This window comes from Echinops telfairi, unplaced genomic scaffold, assembly GCF_000313985.2.
Source record: "Echinops telfairi isolate 266 unplaced genomic scaffold, ASM31398v2 ScPeMD7_3533;HRSCAF=4204_1, whole genome shotgun sequence".
NCBI classification, from domain to species: domain Eukaryota; kingdom Metazoa; phylum Chordata; class Mammalia; order Afrosoricida; family Tenrecidae; genus Echinops; species Echinops telfairi.
In genome coordinates this window covers 25,056,467-25,072,926 of record NW_022107432.1, presented here as the reverse complement: position 1 = coordinate 25,072,926, position 16,460 = coordinate 25,056,467, and the positions used below count along the sequence as shown (strand labels likewise).

Genomic DNA, 16,460 nt, shown 5'->3' with positions numbered 1-16,460 from the left:
TTGTGGTTAAGCAGCTCAACATATAATCTACCACGAATTTAAGTTTGACACCCAAGCTGGTGGAAATAAGAACTATTCCAAGCATGGTGTGATATCCAAGGTTTGCTCCATTCTAATCTTTGCAGGTCGTCCTTTGCCCAGCTTGAGGAGTTTCCTCACAGACACGCTGATCAGGAATCAGCTGAAGACGTGAGAGGGGCTGACCTCTTGCGTTTCTCCTCCTAAGTACTCTTCACAGTGTCCCAAAGATCCTAGCCACCTTGGCCTCCTTGGATTCCCAGCTGTGTCTCTTCAATTCAAGGACTTTCCTGGGCTTCACCCGAGTTTCCCCTCCCTGAGCTACATCCTGGAAATTTTCTCCATGTAATAAGGTGAATCATATGATTCACCTCAGTTGCCTCCCGTTTCTCAAGGATCTAAGTCATTCATTACGTGATGACCAATATCTTGAAAACTATGGTTTTGTCTGCTTTTTTCTTCTTCCAGGTTTTCAGTTGTTTCAGGAGGTAGGGTAAATTCCATACCTATCATCTTATTATTCAACCCTTGCCAAAAATTTTAGACTATTACACTTTTAAAACTTTTTTTCTCTTAATTTTAGATTTGTGTTAGTCCAGGTTGACTAAAGAAACAAATTCATAGGCACTCGTGTGTATAATAAAGAACTTTATATCATAGAGTAATTGTATATTAAAATATTCCAGCTCAGTTCCGATCAAGTCTCTATGTCCGATATTAGGCCCTATGTCCGATACCAGTCTGTAAATTCATCTTCAGACTCATATTATACATGCAATGAGGCCAAATGCAGGAAGCTCACAGGCCAGTGGGTGGAAGGTCTTGTGGATCCACTGGCAGTGGAAGCATCTCAGTGCTGGCGTGGGTCTCCACGTGGTTCCTCCAGCTCCATGTGGCTTGTCAACAAGAATGTCTCACAGGGAGAGTATGTGTCCTGCCTCCAGAGAGGAAGACAGGAGTTCCCAGAGTCCTCAGGAGATGGTCATACCCATACAGAGGCATTATGAGCTATGACCTGATTGACAGGTTAGACTTCACCTCTTCTCAAATTGACAGGCGATTATATAACCGCCCCAAGATTGGATTGGATGGCCTAAGTAATTAGAATGGGCTTCTCTTGGTTCTAGTGATTTTTTTTTCCCCTGGCAAGAAAATCTTCTCCTCTAACTGTATTTACTTGTCTGTCATTTTGTCGGCCTGTGGTGGCTTGTGTGTTGCTGTGAGGCTGGAAGCTGTGGCTCTGGTATTTCAAATGTCAGCAGGGTCGCCCAAAGTGAACAAGTTCCAGCGGAGCTGCCAGATGAAGAACACAACCAAGGACTCGCCCCCCTCCCCCCCCACCAATTTTGGAGGATGATGCCACTGAAAACCTTATGCATAGCTCTGAAACATTGTCAGATACTGGAGGCCTGATAAACGGAAGCAGAACATTTTGGGGGGCATACTGTTAGAGGATAGGTCGCTCAGGTCAGAGGGCACGTGACGTGAGTGAGGAGGAGCTGGTGTATCAGAGTGGAGTTGACCATGGTGACGTGCATCTGGTAAAGCCTGTAGGCGTGGAGCTTTTAGGATTTTCATTTGCTGATGGGGCATAACTCAAGTAAAGATAAACAGCTACGAAAATCTGCCAATGATCAAAACTTGGAATGTGTGAAGTCTGAATCTAGAAAGACCGGAAGTTGTCAAAAATGAAAGAGAACACATAAAGCTCAGTTTCCTAGGCAGTAGTGAGCTAAAATGGACTGATAGTAGCTATTTTGAATCAGAAAATCATATGATCTACTATGCCAGGAATAGCACAAGGGATGGCATGATATTCCTTGTCAAAAAGGACATTGAAAATCAGTCATGAAGTACAGTGCTGTCCGTGATAGGATATATCTACCTTGTCTTCAAGGAAATCCAACCAGTACAACTATTATTCAAATTTATGCACCAACCACAAAAGCTAGTGATGAAGAAACTGAAGAATTCTATTAATGACTTCAGTTGGAAATTGATCAAACATGCAATCAAGATGTGCTGATAATTAATGGCAATTGGAATAGAGAAGTTGGACACAAGAGGAACAGTAGTCGGAAAATATGGATTTGGTCATGGAAGAGAAGCTGATCTGTCTTGGAAGAAGTATGGCCAGAATGCTCCTGAGAGGCAAGGACGGTGACGCTTTGTCGTAAGTGCTTTTGCATGTTACCAGGAGAGACCAATCCCTAGAGAAAGACTCCATGTTTGGACAAGTAGAGGGGCCGTGAAAAAGAGGAAGACCCTCACGGGGATGGCTGCCATCAGGGCTGCCACAGTGGCCGCAACCGTAACAACTGTGGACAACACAAACAGTGGTGAGGAAGGTGCCGGGCCAGGGAGTTTTCATTCTTTTGTGCCCAAGGTTGTTCCCAAGAAGAGATTCGTTGGCACCTATCAATAACAATAACAACCATATTAGCAGTAAGAAATCTCCCAGGACCATAAAAGATGCGATAACAATAATAGTAAATGGTAAGTCCTATAGCTGGCAATGTAATGATTGTTCATCCTTGGTTATATGTGAGGAGAGATGGCGTGGTCAGTACGTATGTGAAAAGGTGCTTTTCTGCCCTGGGACTGTGGCAGCAGCTTCTGAGTATCACCATTTGGTCCAGTGGCTCTTAGTCTTCCTCGTGCTGCAGCCCTTTAATACAGTTCCTCATGTGGTGGTGACCCCCCCCCCATAAAATTATTTTTGTTACTACTTCATTACTGTAATTTTGCTACTGTTATGAATCAGGCGACCCTTGTTGAAAGGATCATTTGACCCCAAAGGGGTTGCAACCCACAGGTTGAGAACCACTGATTTGACCTCTTCTCGAAGGTCTCTGCCTTCCAGACCTAGCTGTCAATGAGAGGAGCAATTTAGGGATACGTGGAAGCCGCCGATTCCTTCCGCCTTCCCCTCCACAACTCGGGCTGGTTTTAATGTCTGTCTGTTGGGGTGTTTAAGACAGGAAGGAATCAGGGCAAGGTATGTTTAAAGATGAGCTCACCTAAGAATTCTGAGGGTGAGGGCAATGACAAGATGACTTAATGCTTGAACTTTGGGTTTTCGATATCCTCATCATGATGGATTCTACAAATTGTCAATCAGGAAATAACGAGAGCTTTCCTTCTTTTCACACCTGAACAAAATGATGCTCAAAGAGAGTCCATTTGCCCAGAGTTGCCTACAGCCATGTGAAGATCCCAGCCCAACCTTCCACATAGTTTGCGTTCAGTTGTTCTCCACTTTTCTCCCTTTATTTCTGACTAGGCTTGTCTGCAGGTCGGATTTCGCAGGTTATTATTGGAGACGAGCAGCGGCAGTTCCTCTTGGTCATTGGGCGGGATGTAGACGACGTACAGTTAGCTCAGCGTTTGGCGCAGGCAAATGAGATTGTCTTGTCTTGGAACTGCTGGGAATTATGTGAAAAATACATGTTTGAAGTGGAAATCATGAGGGACGATGAAGCTGTGAAGGTAGGAAGCCCGGCTACCCACTGCACACCCTGAAAAAGCCCAGAGGACAATCATGCGGGGTGCTCATAAGCTACCTGTCCAAGCCAACCACCACCGGAGTGTGAGTTTGGTGGGAGGCTGGAACGATTCTCCCAGAAAAGCAGACAAGGGAGAACAGTAAGGATGGGAGATAAAGGGTATACAGAGGAGAGAGGCCTCAGCGCCTCTGTTCTGGAACCAGAGAGAATTGAGGTGGTGGATGGGCACGGAGTTGAGCAACTTCATTTCTCTTCTTTAGCTGAGGGATATGCGCATCATTGACCCATTTGATTTTGATGAGCATTTTGACAAGTGTCTGGATTATCTGCCACATTACCGCACAAGTGCTGGTGAGCGCCTTGATTCTTTCTATCTAAGCCCCAAACGTCAGCTTCATTCTCATGGCCTATGAAAATGTATTTGTTTTCTTTTTCTTAGACACTCTCAGAACTGCCCTGGAATTGGATCCAGATTCTGCGCTAGAGCAAACCCTCCGGAAGCACATCATGAAAAACCTTCTGAAGAAGGTTCTTTCCTGGTTTCTGAGTCATCTCAGAGAGAGAGGAGTGTGTGTGTGTGTGTGTGTGTGTGTGTGTGTGTGTGTGTGTGAACATGGACATGTGATGCCCTTTTGGTATCAGGCAAGCTCTTCTCCTGATTCTCATTCTAACCCCAGTGGGTGACCACATAGCCACCTATTATAATTACTGTGATGGTCTTATATCTTTAATTAGGTTTCTCCATCCTAGAAGACAGAAGCCATCTTGTTTCCCATTTTGCCTCACAAGAGGCTAACGCACTGCACACATGGTATACGCATTGCCTCTGAGCCAACTCTGCCTCCTAGGGACCTTAGATAAGGATTCTGAGGCAGCGAGACCTTTCAGGAGCAGACAGCCTCATCTTTCTCCCTTGGGGTGGCTGCTGGTTCTGAACTACTGTTTTCTCCTTAGCAGTTCAAAGGGTACCTGCGAGTGCCAGCAGGACGCTGAAGGCAGGGTGTGTTGTTGTTGTTGTTAGGTGCCGTTGAGTCCGTTCTGACTCCGAGGGGCCTCGTGCACAACAGAACGAGGAAACACGGCCCGGTCCTGCACCACCCTTAACAACTGTTCTGACGTTTGAGCCCCTTGTTGCAGCCTCTGTGTCAATCCATCTTCTGGGGCCCTCCCCTTTCTTGCTGACCCTGTACTTTCCCAAGCATGACATCCTTCTCCAGAGACTGGTCTCTCCTGACAGCATGTCCTAAGTACTTGAGAGGAAGCCTCACCATCCTTGCCTCTAAGGAGCATTCTGTTTGCTCTCTTGGCAGTCCGTGGTACTTTCAATATTCTTCCCCAGCACTGTCATTCAAATGTGCCCGTTGTTCTTCAGTCTTCCTTATTCAGTGTCCAACTCTCACACGCATATGAAGAGACTGAAAATACCATGATGTGGGTCAAGTGCACTTTAGTCTTCAAAGTAACATCCTTGCTTTTCAACACTTTAAAGAAGTCTTGCGCAATGTAAGGCATCATTGGATCTCTTAATTGCTGCTTCCATGAGCATTGATTGTGAAGATGAAATCCTTCAAATTCAACCTTTTCTTCATTTATCATGATATTACCTATTGGTCCAGTTGTGAGAATTTTATTTTCTTTTGCATTGAGTTATAATCTATACTTAAGGCTCCAAACATTCATCTTCATCAAATAGGGTGGAGCAGATAGTTTGAAAAGTATCTGTTGATTAACTGTGCATATATAAGCATATGCGTGAATCCATTCGTAAGAGCTATAATGACTAGTGGAGCTAGACATACCGAATTAACACATAGAAAATACAAATTCTGGCAAATTTCATCAGTGTATGAGGTTTAAAGTCAAGTAAACTGTAATTCTAGGTGCACTGGTTTGTATGCCCATGATCTTGCTTGAACTGATTTTCCTTTTAAGTTATTGCCCGACCCCTATAAGTTATTGCCCTGTACCCACCCTGGTAGATAGACTTGCAATGCCCAAACATGCTGCTGAGAGTTGAAGATACAGTCCAAATAACGTACTGTCCCTTTGCAGATTGATGAAGGCCAACCTGTGGAGTATCTGTCCGAATTCCGTACTGTGACTATGGTTTTGGTCAGCTTAGAGCTCCACAAGACAGCGTGGAAGGTGCACTTGTGCCACCTTATCCAGAAAGCGGCCTTATACATCTCCACAGCCATTGAGAAAGGGGGTGGCCAGCTGAGCCGGATCTTTATGTTTGAGAAAGTGAGTACAAGAGAACTTGCCCATCGGCATGAAACGTGTCTGCATGATAATTGTTTGTGTGACCTATTTAGCTCTCATATAACACAGACAGAAGTCAGTGTTACAAGTTCTAATTACTGGCCACTTATTTTGTGACATGCTGTATTAGGCCAGGTTGTAGAGAAACAAATTCAGTGACACTCATCTATATAAAAGAAAGAGCTTTATATCAAAAAGTAATCATATATCAGGGATGCATCCCAGCCCAACTCAAGTCTGTAAGCCCAATACTTGTCCATTAGCCCCTCTTCAGACTCATAGAGCCACATGCAATGACGTAGAAAGGGGAGCGGCATGTGGGAAGAACACAGGCTGGTGGGTTGCAACAGAGTTGCAAGGATCCAAGGTCGGTGGAAGCATGGCACGGCCAGTGGCAGCACTCAGGGTGCTTGGCAGAGCCCCAGCTGCAGGAAGGCAACGGAGCAGAGAGAGGGAGGTCCCTAGGGTCCTTGCTTATGACAAAGCCAACCCCCACACGGCCCCACCCCTGCAGAGAGGCATCTTCTGGTTGTGACCTGATTGACCAGGGAGAGTCCGCCCCACACTTTCATGCAGAGTCACATTGACATAAAATCATCTCTCTGCCATACAAGCTTGTCTACGTTACCACTTCAAATAATGGGATTAAGAAATGGGGTATTCTAGTGGACTCAGCGATGAGCCTCCATATTCTGATTCCAGTGCTTGTTGAAAACCCTTGTGAGAGGGTAAGCAGTGTTTTCTGGAGAGTAAAATGTAGCTGGATAACATTTTGATAAGTGAGAATCTTGGAGAGGAGCCTCGTAATATCTGACATTATAGGTAATGAAAGTATGGGTAGTCTTACCCCAAGGTCCATGCTAAAAATAGAAAATTTTAGATGTTATTTATTTCAGCTTTTCTTGTGTTTTAAATTACTGTTTATTGTTAGTAGGTATTTAGAAGTCAGTAACATAAAATTGTCTCAACGTTGGTGTGACTCGGAGTCCATTTTATGTATCTTACAAAATTCTCTGTTCCCAACAGTTAAGATCAATTAAGGAACCCCGGTGGTGGTGGTGGTGGTGGGGGTTTACAAGTTGGGCTGCTAACCACAAGGTTTTCAATTCAAAACCACCAGCCACTCAGAGAGAGAAGGATGAGACTTTCAGCTCCTATAAAGATGTACAGCCTTGGAAACCTACAAGGGCTATTCTATTGTGTCCTGTAGGGTCTAAATTGACTCAAAAGCAGTGAGGTTCTGTTGTTTGTTTAAATTTTTGGAAAGAAGACCAGTTAATAAGAGATCTGACTTCCCAAAGAGTTGGTTCAGTTAAGGTAACCTGTATTCCATCCCCATGCAAACATCTCTTCTTCTTTTTCATCCATTCCAGGGCTGCATGTTCCTCTGTGTTTTCGGCCTTCCTGGAGACAAGAAGCAAAATGAGTGTGCCCATGCTCTGGAGAGCTCTTTCAGCATCTTCAGCTTCTGCTGGGAGAATCTTGCAGAGACCAAGTGAGGAGGAAGGTGGGGCAGAGAGGAGCTTCTCAGGTCCCCAGGGGCTTTGGGGGCAGGGTGGGAGGCAGTGACAAGTAGCAGGGGTTGAGGGCATCTAGAATTTGCCAAAAGGTGGGGAGCCCGTGCAGGGAAGCCAGCCAACAAGATTTACTAAGAAATCTCAATGTACCGAACTTTGTACTGAATAGTCAGGGGAATAACCATAAATTATACCCAGTTGGGGAAACAGAATCAAGAACACTGCAACATAACAAACAACTATAAATTACCAGAGTACAAACGATATGGTTGTACGTGGAGGGGATGCAGAACACAGGCTGCCCATCCACAGGAGAGAGGTTGTGGGACAGTTTCCTGAGTAGGCAGAGGCCCCGGCTGGCTAACTTGCTCCTCGGCTTTCCCTCGTGGTCTGTCCCAGATCCCATTGCTTGTCTGTGTCCCACCCAGGTTCTCACAGTGAAATAACTGCCTCCCCAGCCCTTCCACACAAACCTAATTCTAACGAAGGTATAGAAAAATGCCTGTTTCATCATGACCAAGCTGGTTGAAATTCTCCAGGTGACTTTTTCTCATAGAAGGCTACAAGGAAAGTATATACACGAATGAGTTTGAAAAACCCTATTTCTAACGTTAACATTGAGCCCAAAATTAATTTGTATGCCATAACTTAATGGAGGTGAATAAAAATGATATCGCATGTGTATATAAACCAGAAACATTGAGTCAGTGACCACTCATTGTGACCATGTAGGACTGAGCAGAACTGCCCCTATGGGTTTCAGAGACTGAAACTCTTTATAGGATTAGAAAGCCCTGTCTTTCCCCAACGGCTGGTGGTTTCGAACTGCTGACCTGAAGGTTAGCAGCGCAACGTGTAACTATTACACCACCCTGGCTCCTCACATGCACATATATTGCTTTAACATTTAGACTACATTTGTAGCTGCTACTAGTGTGAAACACTCAAATCTTCCTCCTTTACCCACAAAGAAACAAGTGCCACAGTAGAGAAGTTACTAGCACACAGGTAGTAATAAAAGCCATACTACTGTCTTTAACTACTATGAGGGTTTTTTTTTTTTCATTAACCAACAGCTGCCTCTTATAAAATGCAAACCACTCTCAGAAAGGGACAACATGCATGACCAATGTCATGTAATTATGTCTTTTCTTCAGTCAAAAGATCAGATGGGATAATCAATTTGAAAGTATTTCACAATAAAGCATCTGATAGAAATAAGATACTTCTTTATAACATATTTTTTATCATACTAGCTCCCCCACTAAACTTCCCAGAGCAGGGAGACCATTCTGGTCCTTAGGTTATCTCCCTCATAGTTGTACTCTTGCCCATCATGTGATATAGACCCGCAGCGGTCCCTGGCCTAAGCTCTAAAACCAGACTTGTGGTTCTAGAGAATGCAGATCTCGTGCCTCCCCTGGAGGCTTCTGACTTGAAGGCAGGACATTCTGACAATTTGCTGATGGTTCTTTTTCTGATCCCCAGGCTTGTTTCCATCAGTGTCACCAATGGACCAGTATTCTGTGGTGTTGTTGGGGCAGTAGCACGGCATGAATACACAGGTAGACCGTGAACTATTAGCTCTGATTTCAGGGATGAAGGTAAAGGAAACAGTCCAAAAATGCTTTGCCTTTCTCGGTCCTGTCTCCCTGGCGTAGTTATTGGCCCCAAAGTAAGCCTAGTGGCCAGAATGATAGCTGCTTACCCAGGGATGGTGTCCTGTGATGAGGTCACATACCTAAGATCCACGCTGCCTGCTTACAACTTCAAGAAACTCCCAGAGAAGATGATGAAACACATCTCCAGCCCGGGGAAGATGTATGCATACCTTGGCCATAGAAGATGTGTGTGAGTGTCATTTCCTGATAGTTCATTTGCATCGGGGTAATTGGGTATTCAGTTGTATGAACCGAGAAAGGTACTGCTGGCACGCCCCGGCCAGAGTAAGGAGAATAGAAAAGGGTTTGGTGTCTGAGGTCCCTAGCTCTTACATTACCTCGGAACTCACTCCTCAGTGAGCCTACTAGCCTCTGACAGGAAGAGACTAGCATCAGACTACTGACCAGACGTTTGCGTGCCCCGCCCCGTGTCCTTCATAGCGTATTTGGTTCCTGACCTAGAACATTACGAATACTCTTCCCTGCTCCTACAGTTTTTACTTGAAAAAAACCTCCTTGCGTACAGCATTCTGTTCCTCTTTAGTTATATGAAAGTATTTGCTTGTAAGGACAATTTTCCCTTGAAATAATTTTTGGTAGACATATTTTTCTTTGTTCTTCCTTTTTTTTTTTTTTTTTTTCAGAATGTTTGGGAAGAGACATTTAGCCAGAAAGAGAAATCAAAATCAGCCTTTATTAGGTAAGCTTTTTTTTCTAGCTTAAATCATGTTTTGGTTCAATGTAAATAGCTAAATGTGGTTTAAAGAACAAGTCAAACACAAGACTCAATGCTTCTAGGATTGTATTTGGAAACAAAGCAAGCAGCCTTCTTAATGAGTTTATACTCATTGGCAAGGGCCTGCCATTTATTTTCCAGGATGACTGCAGATACACGTGGTACCCCACTCCTCTGCTGCAAAGTAGCAACATGAAAACCCGAGTTTATTCATTTAATAATGAACCAACTTATTATGGATCCTCTTTAGAGGGAAATTCCCTAACCTTAGCTCAACTCGCTACTCTCGAGCCAATTCTGGTTCATAAGTCACTCCACTGGGCAGGGCAGCACTGCCCCTGTGGGTTTCTGAGACGGGAACTCCTTATGAGAGTAGAAAGCTTATCTTTCTCCTGTGGAGTGGCTAGTGGTTTGAACTCCTGACTTCGTGGTTAACAGCCCAGTGCATAACCCACTATGCCCCCAGGGTTCCTTTCCTATCCTAATTTAAAAGCAAGCTCACTGCCATCAAGTCAATTCCAACTCTCAGTGACCCTATAGGACAGGGCAGCACTGCCCCTGTGAGTTTCTGAGACTGTCACTCTCTGGACGTGGAAGCTTCCTCTTCCTCCTCTCAAGGTTCAACCTACTGACCTTGCGGTTAGAAGCCTAACACATAATGCCACCGGGGTTGAGATTCTATTCTTTCACCATATTTATGTATTTACACACTGAGAAAGTAATCTGAGATCTGACTCATATGCAGAAAACATGGCCTTAGGATGGAAGGAAGGCTCATTAGCAATGCAATATGGAGATGACAAGGAGCCCTGTTAGCATCATGGCTACATGTTGGGTTACAATTCATAGGGTCCGAAGTTCAAAACCGCTTGTGGCTCTAAGGGACAGGGCCTTTGCGCCCACAAACAATTGCAGTCTCGGAAACTCGGGGGCAGTCTACCCTGTCTGGTGGGGTCACTGAGTCAGACTGGATGGCAGTTGAGGGAATGATGCAGATGACACAACCGCGCTTGCTGAAAGCAAAGAAGACTTCAAGCACGTGTGATGGTGACTGAAGACTGCGGCCTTCAGTCTGGCATACACCTCAGCACAGAGAAGAATTCTTACAGCGGGACCCTAAGTAGCATCATGGTAAATGAAGAAGGAGTTCAGAATTGTCGAGAATGTCATTTCACTTGAATCCACTACCCACACCAATAAAATCTGCAATCAGGAAATTAAACAACATCTAGTATGGGGTCAGGCTGCCTACACGCAAAAACCCAAATGCACGGTCATCAAGTTGATTGAGACTCATATTGACCGCCCTCTAGAGGAGAACTGTTTCTTAGGGCGTCAGAGACTGTCGGTCCATACAGGAGCAGGCAGCCTCCTCTTTCTCTAGCAAAATGGCTGGTGGGTTTGAACTACCACCCTTACCGTTAGCAGCTCCGTGCTTGGACTGATGTGCCACTTTAAAGTATCGAAAGGCTGCTGCAAAGAGTTCAGAAAGCAAAGATGTCTCCGTGAGGACTAAAGTGTGCCTGCTCCGAGCCCTGGTATTTCAGTCAAGCAAAAGCCGGACAATGAATAAGGACCGGAGACTGGATGCCTTTTTTTAAAAAAATCATTTTATTGGGGCTCATACAACTCTTATCACAGTCCATACATCCATCAATTGTGTAAAGCACACTTACACATTTGTTGCCCTCATCATTCTCAAAATTCGCTTTCCGCTTGGGTTCCTGGCATCAGCTCCTTATTTTCCTTTTGACTGGATGCCTTTAGCCTTCGGTGTTGGCTACAAATACTGAATGTACTATGGACGCCCAGGAGAACAAACAAGCCTAGCTGGGGCGAAGAACGGCCAGTGTGCGCCTTAGAAATGAAGATGCTCACTCAGGACAGACAGATCCCTGGGGAAGGACGTTGTGTTTGGTAAAGTGGAGGGTCAGTGAGGAAGAGGAAGGCTCTATGAGATGAATTGACACCGTGGCTGCGACAGTGAGGAAGGTGCCAGAGCAGGCAGTGGCGGGTTCCCTTGTACCAGTCGGAGCTGCCTTGATATGGCACCTAGCAACCACGGGGTGTTGACGTGGCGCCCAGACTGCCGCCGCCTGTAGTACAGATTCTCTTATGATGTTTGTCCATCATCTTCACATGACCGGGACAGACGTTGAAGATTTTAAATCATTGTTATGGAAATTTTCACAAAGAACGAAGAGAATATAGTATAAAGGAGCTTCAAAAAGTTTATGGAAAATGCAATTAAAGGATAATAGAAGTTTTTTCACAAACTTTTTGAAACTCCCTCATAACCCCCATGTCACCATGGTACCTAATTGTTGTGAATGCTATCACTTAAACTCTGGATCAAAACCCTTCAAGATCAGCATATATTTCTCTATCTCTGAGTTTTTTGGGGTTTTTTTTAAGAAAGAATATAAAGAATATCCAAAAGATAGGGTTATCCTTAGAATTTGGAGGGAGCGGGGAGAGCTCCCCAGAGATTTAACTTTACAAATGAACCCAAATATTTAGAATGACTTCTCAAAAAGCAACAACAACAAAAAACCCACCATCGTCTCAGGCACTCTTGTCTCTCTTCAGACCGGGAGAAAGAACTAGAAGCCTTCCAAATGGCACGGCAGGGGTGTTTGCGCCACACGATGGGAAGAGCGGCTTTGTACGAAGGTGCAAAGGGCTGTGGGAAAAGCCGGCTGTTGGCGGAAATAAACTCCCTAGCCCAGAAGGACGGACACAGGTAAAGACTGGCTCACTGACGTAAGTCCGAGCTCGCTTCTCTGGGGCTTCTTCCCTTTGTTGGGGGGACCCTTGTCCCATGAGCCTCCACGTTCTTGGACTGACAGTGCAAGAGACCTCTCTGTGGGTCGGGATCCGCGCTGACCATTGTGACATTCCCAGGGCTTTGCCACTGATGCTGAAGGAAGCAGATTCCAGTCAACGCTTCTACGCCATCCAGACTCTCATGGCCATCTTCTTTGAGGTTGATGTGTGTCCGTCCTACTACCGCCAACAGTGTCTCCAGAGACAGCTCCGTGGCATGGTGGAGGAACCGCTTCACTGCCTTTTCAACGACCTCTTCTTTGTGAAGGTAATTGTGTAGCACGTGTGATTTGTTTTTGTTTTTTAACGGGTAGTCGGACTCAAGAGTCACTCTGTCTCCTAACATAATACCCGTAGACTTGGGTTTTTCTCTTTAACTCGATACCGTTTGGATTCCTTTTTCCTAAGATGATTAGCTGATGAGTTAGAGAAACACTGAGTTGGAAATCAAAGGAAGGGGACAAAAATTCACTGAACTCCAAAACTCCCGACTGAACTCATGGGGCCATGGAGTCAATGCTGCCTCCTAGTGACCTCCTTCCTGTGGGCTCCCGAGACTAGAGCTGTTGACAGGAGCAGAAAGCCCAGTCTTTTCCCGGAGTGTCTGCCGAACACTGAGCTGTGCCAGGGGCTCTGCATGTGTTATCTCATTTCCTCCTCATTGTACCTGTCCACAATTTACAGAACAGAAACCAAGAGATGTGTGTGTGTGCATCTTTATTGATAGCGTAAATTTAAAAAGAACCAAACCACATCACAGTAATAGGCAAGGTTGAGATTCGAAAGCCTTTTGACAACAATGGGTAGGCTTTCTCCTTTATAAGGAAACTGGATTCTAGGACTGACTCGGCGACTTGGTAGTTGTAAATCCTGGAGCAGGCCAGTCTTTCTGTGAAGTGGTAAGAAATGGTAATGAGCAGTTTTGTGTGAATTTTAAAACACATAGTGTATAAGAGACTGCACTATCAATGTTAAGGGTTAGGCATGTTGGGTGATCCAGCAATCATATCTGTGTGTTTTTGAGTCAGCTGTAAGACATGTTTTCATTCTTTAACCCTACATCTCTATTCTCTAGCCACAGGGTACATCAATGTTAAGAAACTTCTGAATCTCAAAAGCGGCCAGTGGGCTTTGGATTGTGTGGCACCCAAAGGAAAGCAGACTGAGAATTCCCATAATGTCATGTATTCATCCTCCAACCTCTTAATCTTCCCGACCTGAAGGAGATTGTGTTTAATGGAGAATAGAGATTGTGTTTAATGGAGAATAGAGAACAGTGGTATTTGTTGAATCCCCCTCATCACCCTCTCTGAAGGTGGGCCTTGGTCTGAGGCCGTGGTTTGGCTAAAGGAGAATAAGAAAGACCCTCTCAGCCAGGTTCCTCGGGGTCCGTGGTAGCTTGTGTGGGTGAGCCCCACACAGAAAGCACTGGTAGGAGAACTCTGCACTCTCTCTGGCAAGTCTCTTGTCCACATCCATCCTGGGCTAACGGCATTGCAACCAGTCCGGCCGGCTCTTCCCTAGTCCCCACCCGCTACAGACCTCCCAGGGTCTGATAGGAAAGACGGAGCCCCGTGACCCAGTGGAGCCCCATATACATCGGGCTGCTAACTGCCAGGTCAACAGTTTAAAACCACCAGCTGCTCCCAGGAGCAGGACGAGGCTTTCTCTTCCCAGAAAGAATTACAGTCTCAGAAACCCACAGGGACGTTGTTCCCTGTCTATGGAGGCACCGTGAGTTGGAATTGACTTGATGGCAGGGCTTTGGGCTTTGGTCTGAATATAGAACGATGATTTCTCCCTCCAACGCCCAGGGGACTTTGATCCTTACCTTCTGAGCTGTACACGGATGTAGGATCGGCGTTGTAGTTCTATGCTTAATCCAGCAGAAACCTTTTCTCAGTCAAAATACAAGAGCTTTCTGTTCCCCTTGGAGAGAACCTGCATGTTGGGTGTTTTTTTATTGTAATTTTGAATGCTCATATATAAATAATTTTCTGGTCAGTTTCCCTTATCCTACAAAGTTTCTCACATGGATGACCGGACAAGACAAAAGGAGGTTGAAGTTTGCTTTGTTCAAGTGCTTCAGAAGGTGGGTACTTTCTCACTACATACCTTTAACTCTTATCATGGGGCTCATGTTTATTTTAATCTGTCTGCCTTACACATTGATGAGGCCTATCCTCTACCCATCTGTTGACATTTGTATCTACCTGACAGCAAGCACACAGCATACTGAAAGGGCCTTCGTACTTTCTGTTCCTCTTTCTTCATGAAATTTTAATCACTTCATTTAAAACAGTGGCTTCTCTGGGCAAGTGGGTAGCTATTGGGCCTACTGTTTACTAGAAACACAGCTATTCAGGCTCTGCTCCAGAACTACCAGGTCAGTGTGAGTAGCAGTCGGTCCAGTCTTAACAACGTGCATCCTTTAGACCCAGCAGTTTCAGCCCTGGATACACGAGTGGACGTCACAAAGTTCCTGGGAAAAGATCTATGATCTCTTCATTCATTGTTTCCCACACACTCCCTGGTTTGTATATCCCAGGGGGCATGTTCCTTGCAGTGTGGTGTGTAAGGGGAGGCCAGAACTGTGATGTGAACACATGAATGAATATGATGGAATTAATGCAAGAGTTAGAAGTGAAGGGGTGCCATCTAAAAGACGTGCCTCAACGAAAAGACAGAAATAGTGGGATCTGTAATACAGGAGCATTGACGTGGAAACAGTTCACTTGACAACGCACATTTTATAAGTGCACAATACAAACAAAAGGTTACGTGTTAAACACAGAGTGGTTGATGACCGGCCACAGTGGGAATGTATAAAAATGAGGCATGTGGAGAAGTGAATACATTGCCATCCGCACCTACCCCCGCCAATCTACGCAAATAAAGTCTGTTCATTTGTGGTTTTAGCAGTACTCCAGGGGATTCCAGTGTGCAGCTGACTTGGGAGTTGCTGGCTTAAAGTGTCTTGAACTCCCAGACAGGATGAAATCTTTGCCAAAATGAAATCCTTGGAAGCTTCAAAATTTGATGTGGAGATTATTTCCTAAGTATATTTAATTTTTCAGTTACACTCTTGTCTAAAGAAACTCATTCCTTAAAGTGTATTTCTTTAGGAATCAGATATAGAGCCCATATTTTCTACTCAGAAAACAAAATATTAGCTGAATTCAGGATATAGCTTGTTTTGATACTGTATTTAAGTTATGGGTGGGAAGCTCATGGTAGATTTGGAAAATTGGGCGACTTCCTTTCTAACCAGAAATGTTTTGTTTGTTTTTTTGGTGTTATTTCCAGGCAGTGAGGGAAACACCCCTGATTTTCCTCATCGATGAGGCTCAGTATATGGACGCCGCTTCCTGGGAGTTCCTGGGTACCTTGCTCGCCAGCGTGCCCATCATCATGGTGATGACGTTGTCCCCCACCTGCACCCCGTGTGGCTGGGCCCAGCGCTTCCTGCAGTGTCCTCAGGCTACCCTTGTGCCTATTTCGATGTTGGCAGCAACCTCGCTATTCAGAATGGCATGTTGGGAACTGGGGGTGGTGAGCATCCCCCAAGAGTTGCAGATGTGAGTGGCTAGGACTAGTGGGCACTTCACGAAGGGAGACGCCAAGGCCATAATATGAGTGGAAAGGCAGGTCCCACCTTACTGGAGTGGGGGGGAGAGAATGGCAGCAGTAACAATAATAAGATCCAGGACAGGACTAGACTCAAGTAAACCAGTAAGGGGCTACCTGCTGGGGGCTATCCACCTAAATGTTCACTGAGAAGTTAGGATTTAAATTGCTTGCTTACTGTGTAAATTACCTGTGATCAAACTAGCTCTTGCTTGGCCCCTACACAGAGAAATATTAATTTCTGTTAACTAGTAACACCATTCACTAATAACGCTTAACCTCAATAGAAGCAAACTAGTTGCGAAAA

At 45.1% G+C, this 16,460-nt stretch overlaps 1 protein-coding gene across 1 annotated transcript in view; it reads left to right on the top strand.

Annotated features, from left to right (window-relative positions):
• The window catches only part of LOC123522238 (adenylate cyclase type 10-like), a 29,921-nt gene extending 13,813 nt beyond the window's left edge, over window positions 1-16,108 (top strand). The window contains exons 4-15 of the mRNA XM_045294776.1: window positions 3,302-3,507; window positions 3,785-3,875; window positions 3,964-4,052; window positions 5,577-5,768; window positions 7,160-7,281; window positions 8,792-8,868; window positions 8,965-9,154; window positions 9,609-9,664; window positions 12,290-12,443; window positions 12,605-12,794; window positions 14,532-14,618; window positions 15,833-16,108. Coding sequence (XP_045150711.1) covers window positions 3,302-3,507; window positions 3,785-3,875; window positions 3,964-4,052; window positions 5,577-5,768; window positions 7,160-7,281; window positions 8,792-8,868; window positions 8,965-9,154; window positions 9,609-9,664; window positions 12,290-12,443; window positions 12,605-12,794; window positions 14,532-14,618; window positions 15,833-16,108 — 1,730 coding nt within the window. The remainder of the gene's footprint in view (window positions 1-3,301; window positions 3,508-3,784; window positions 3,876-3,963; window positions 4,053-5,576; window positions 5,769-7,159; window positions 7,282-8,791; window positions 8,869-8,964; window positions 9,155-9,608; window positions 9,665-12,289; window positions 12,444-12,604; window positions 12,795-14,531; window positions 14,619-15,832) is intronic.
• The last annotated feature ends 352 nt before the right edge of the window (window positions 16,109-16,460 follow it).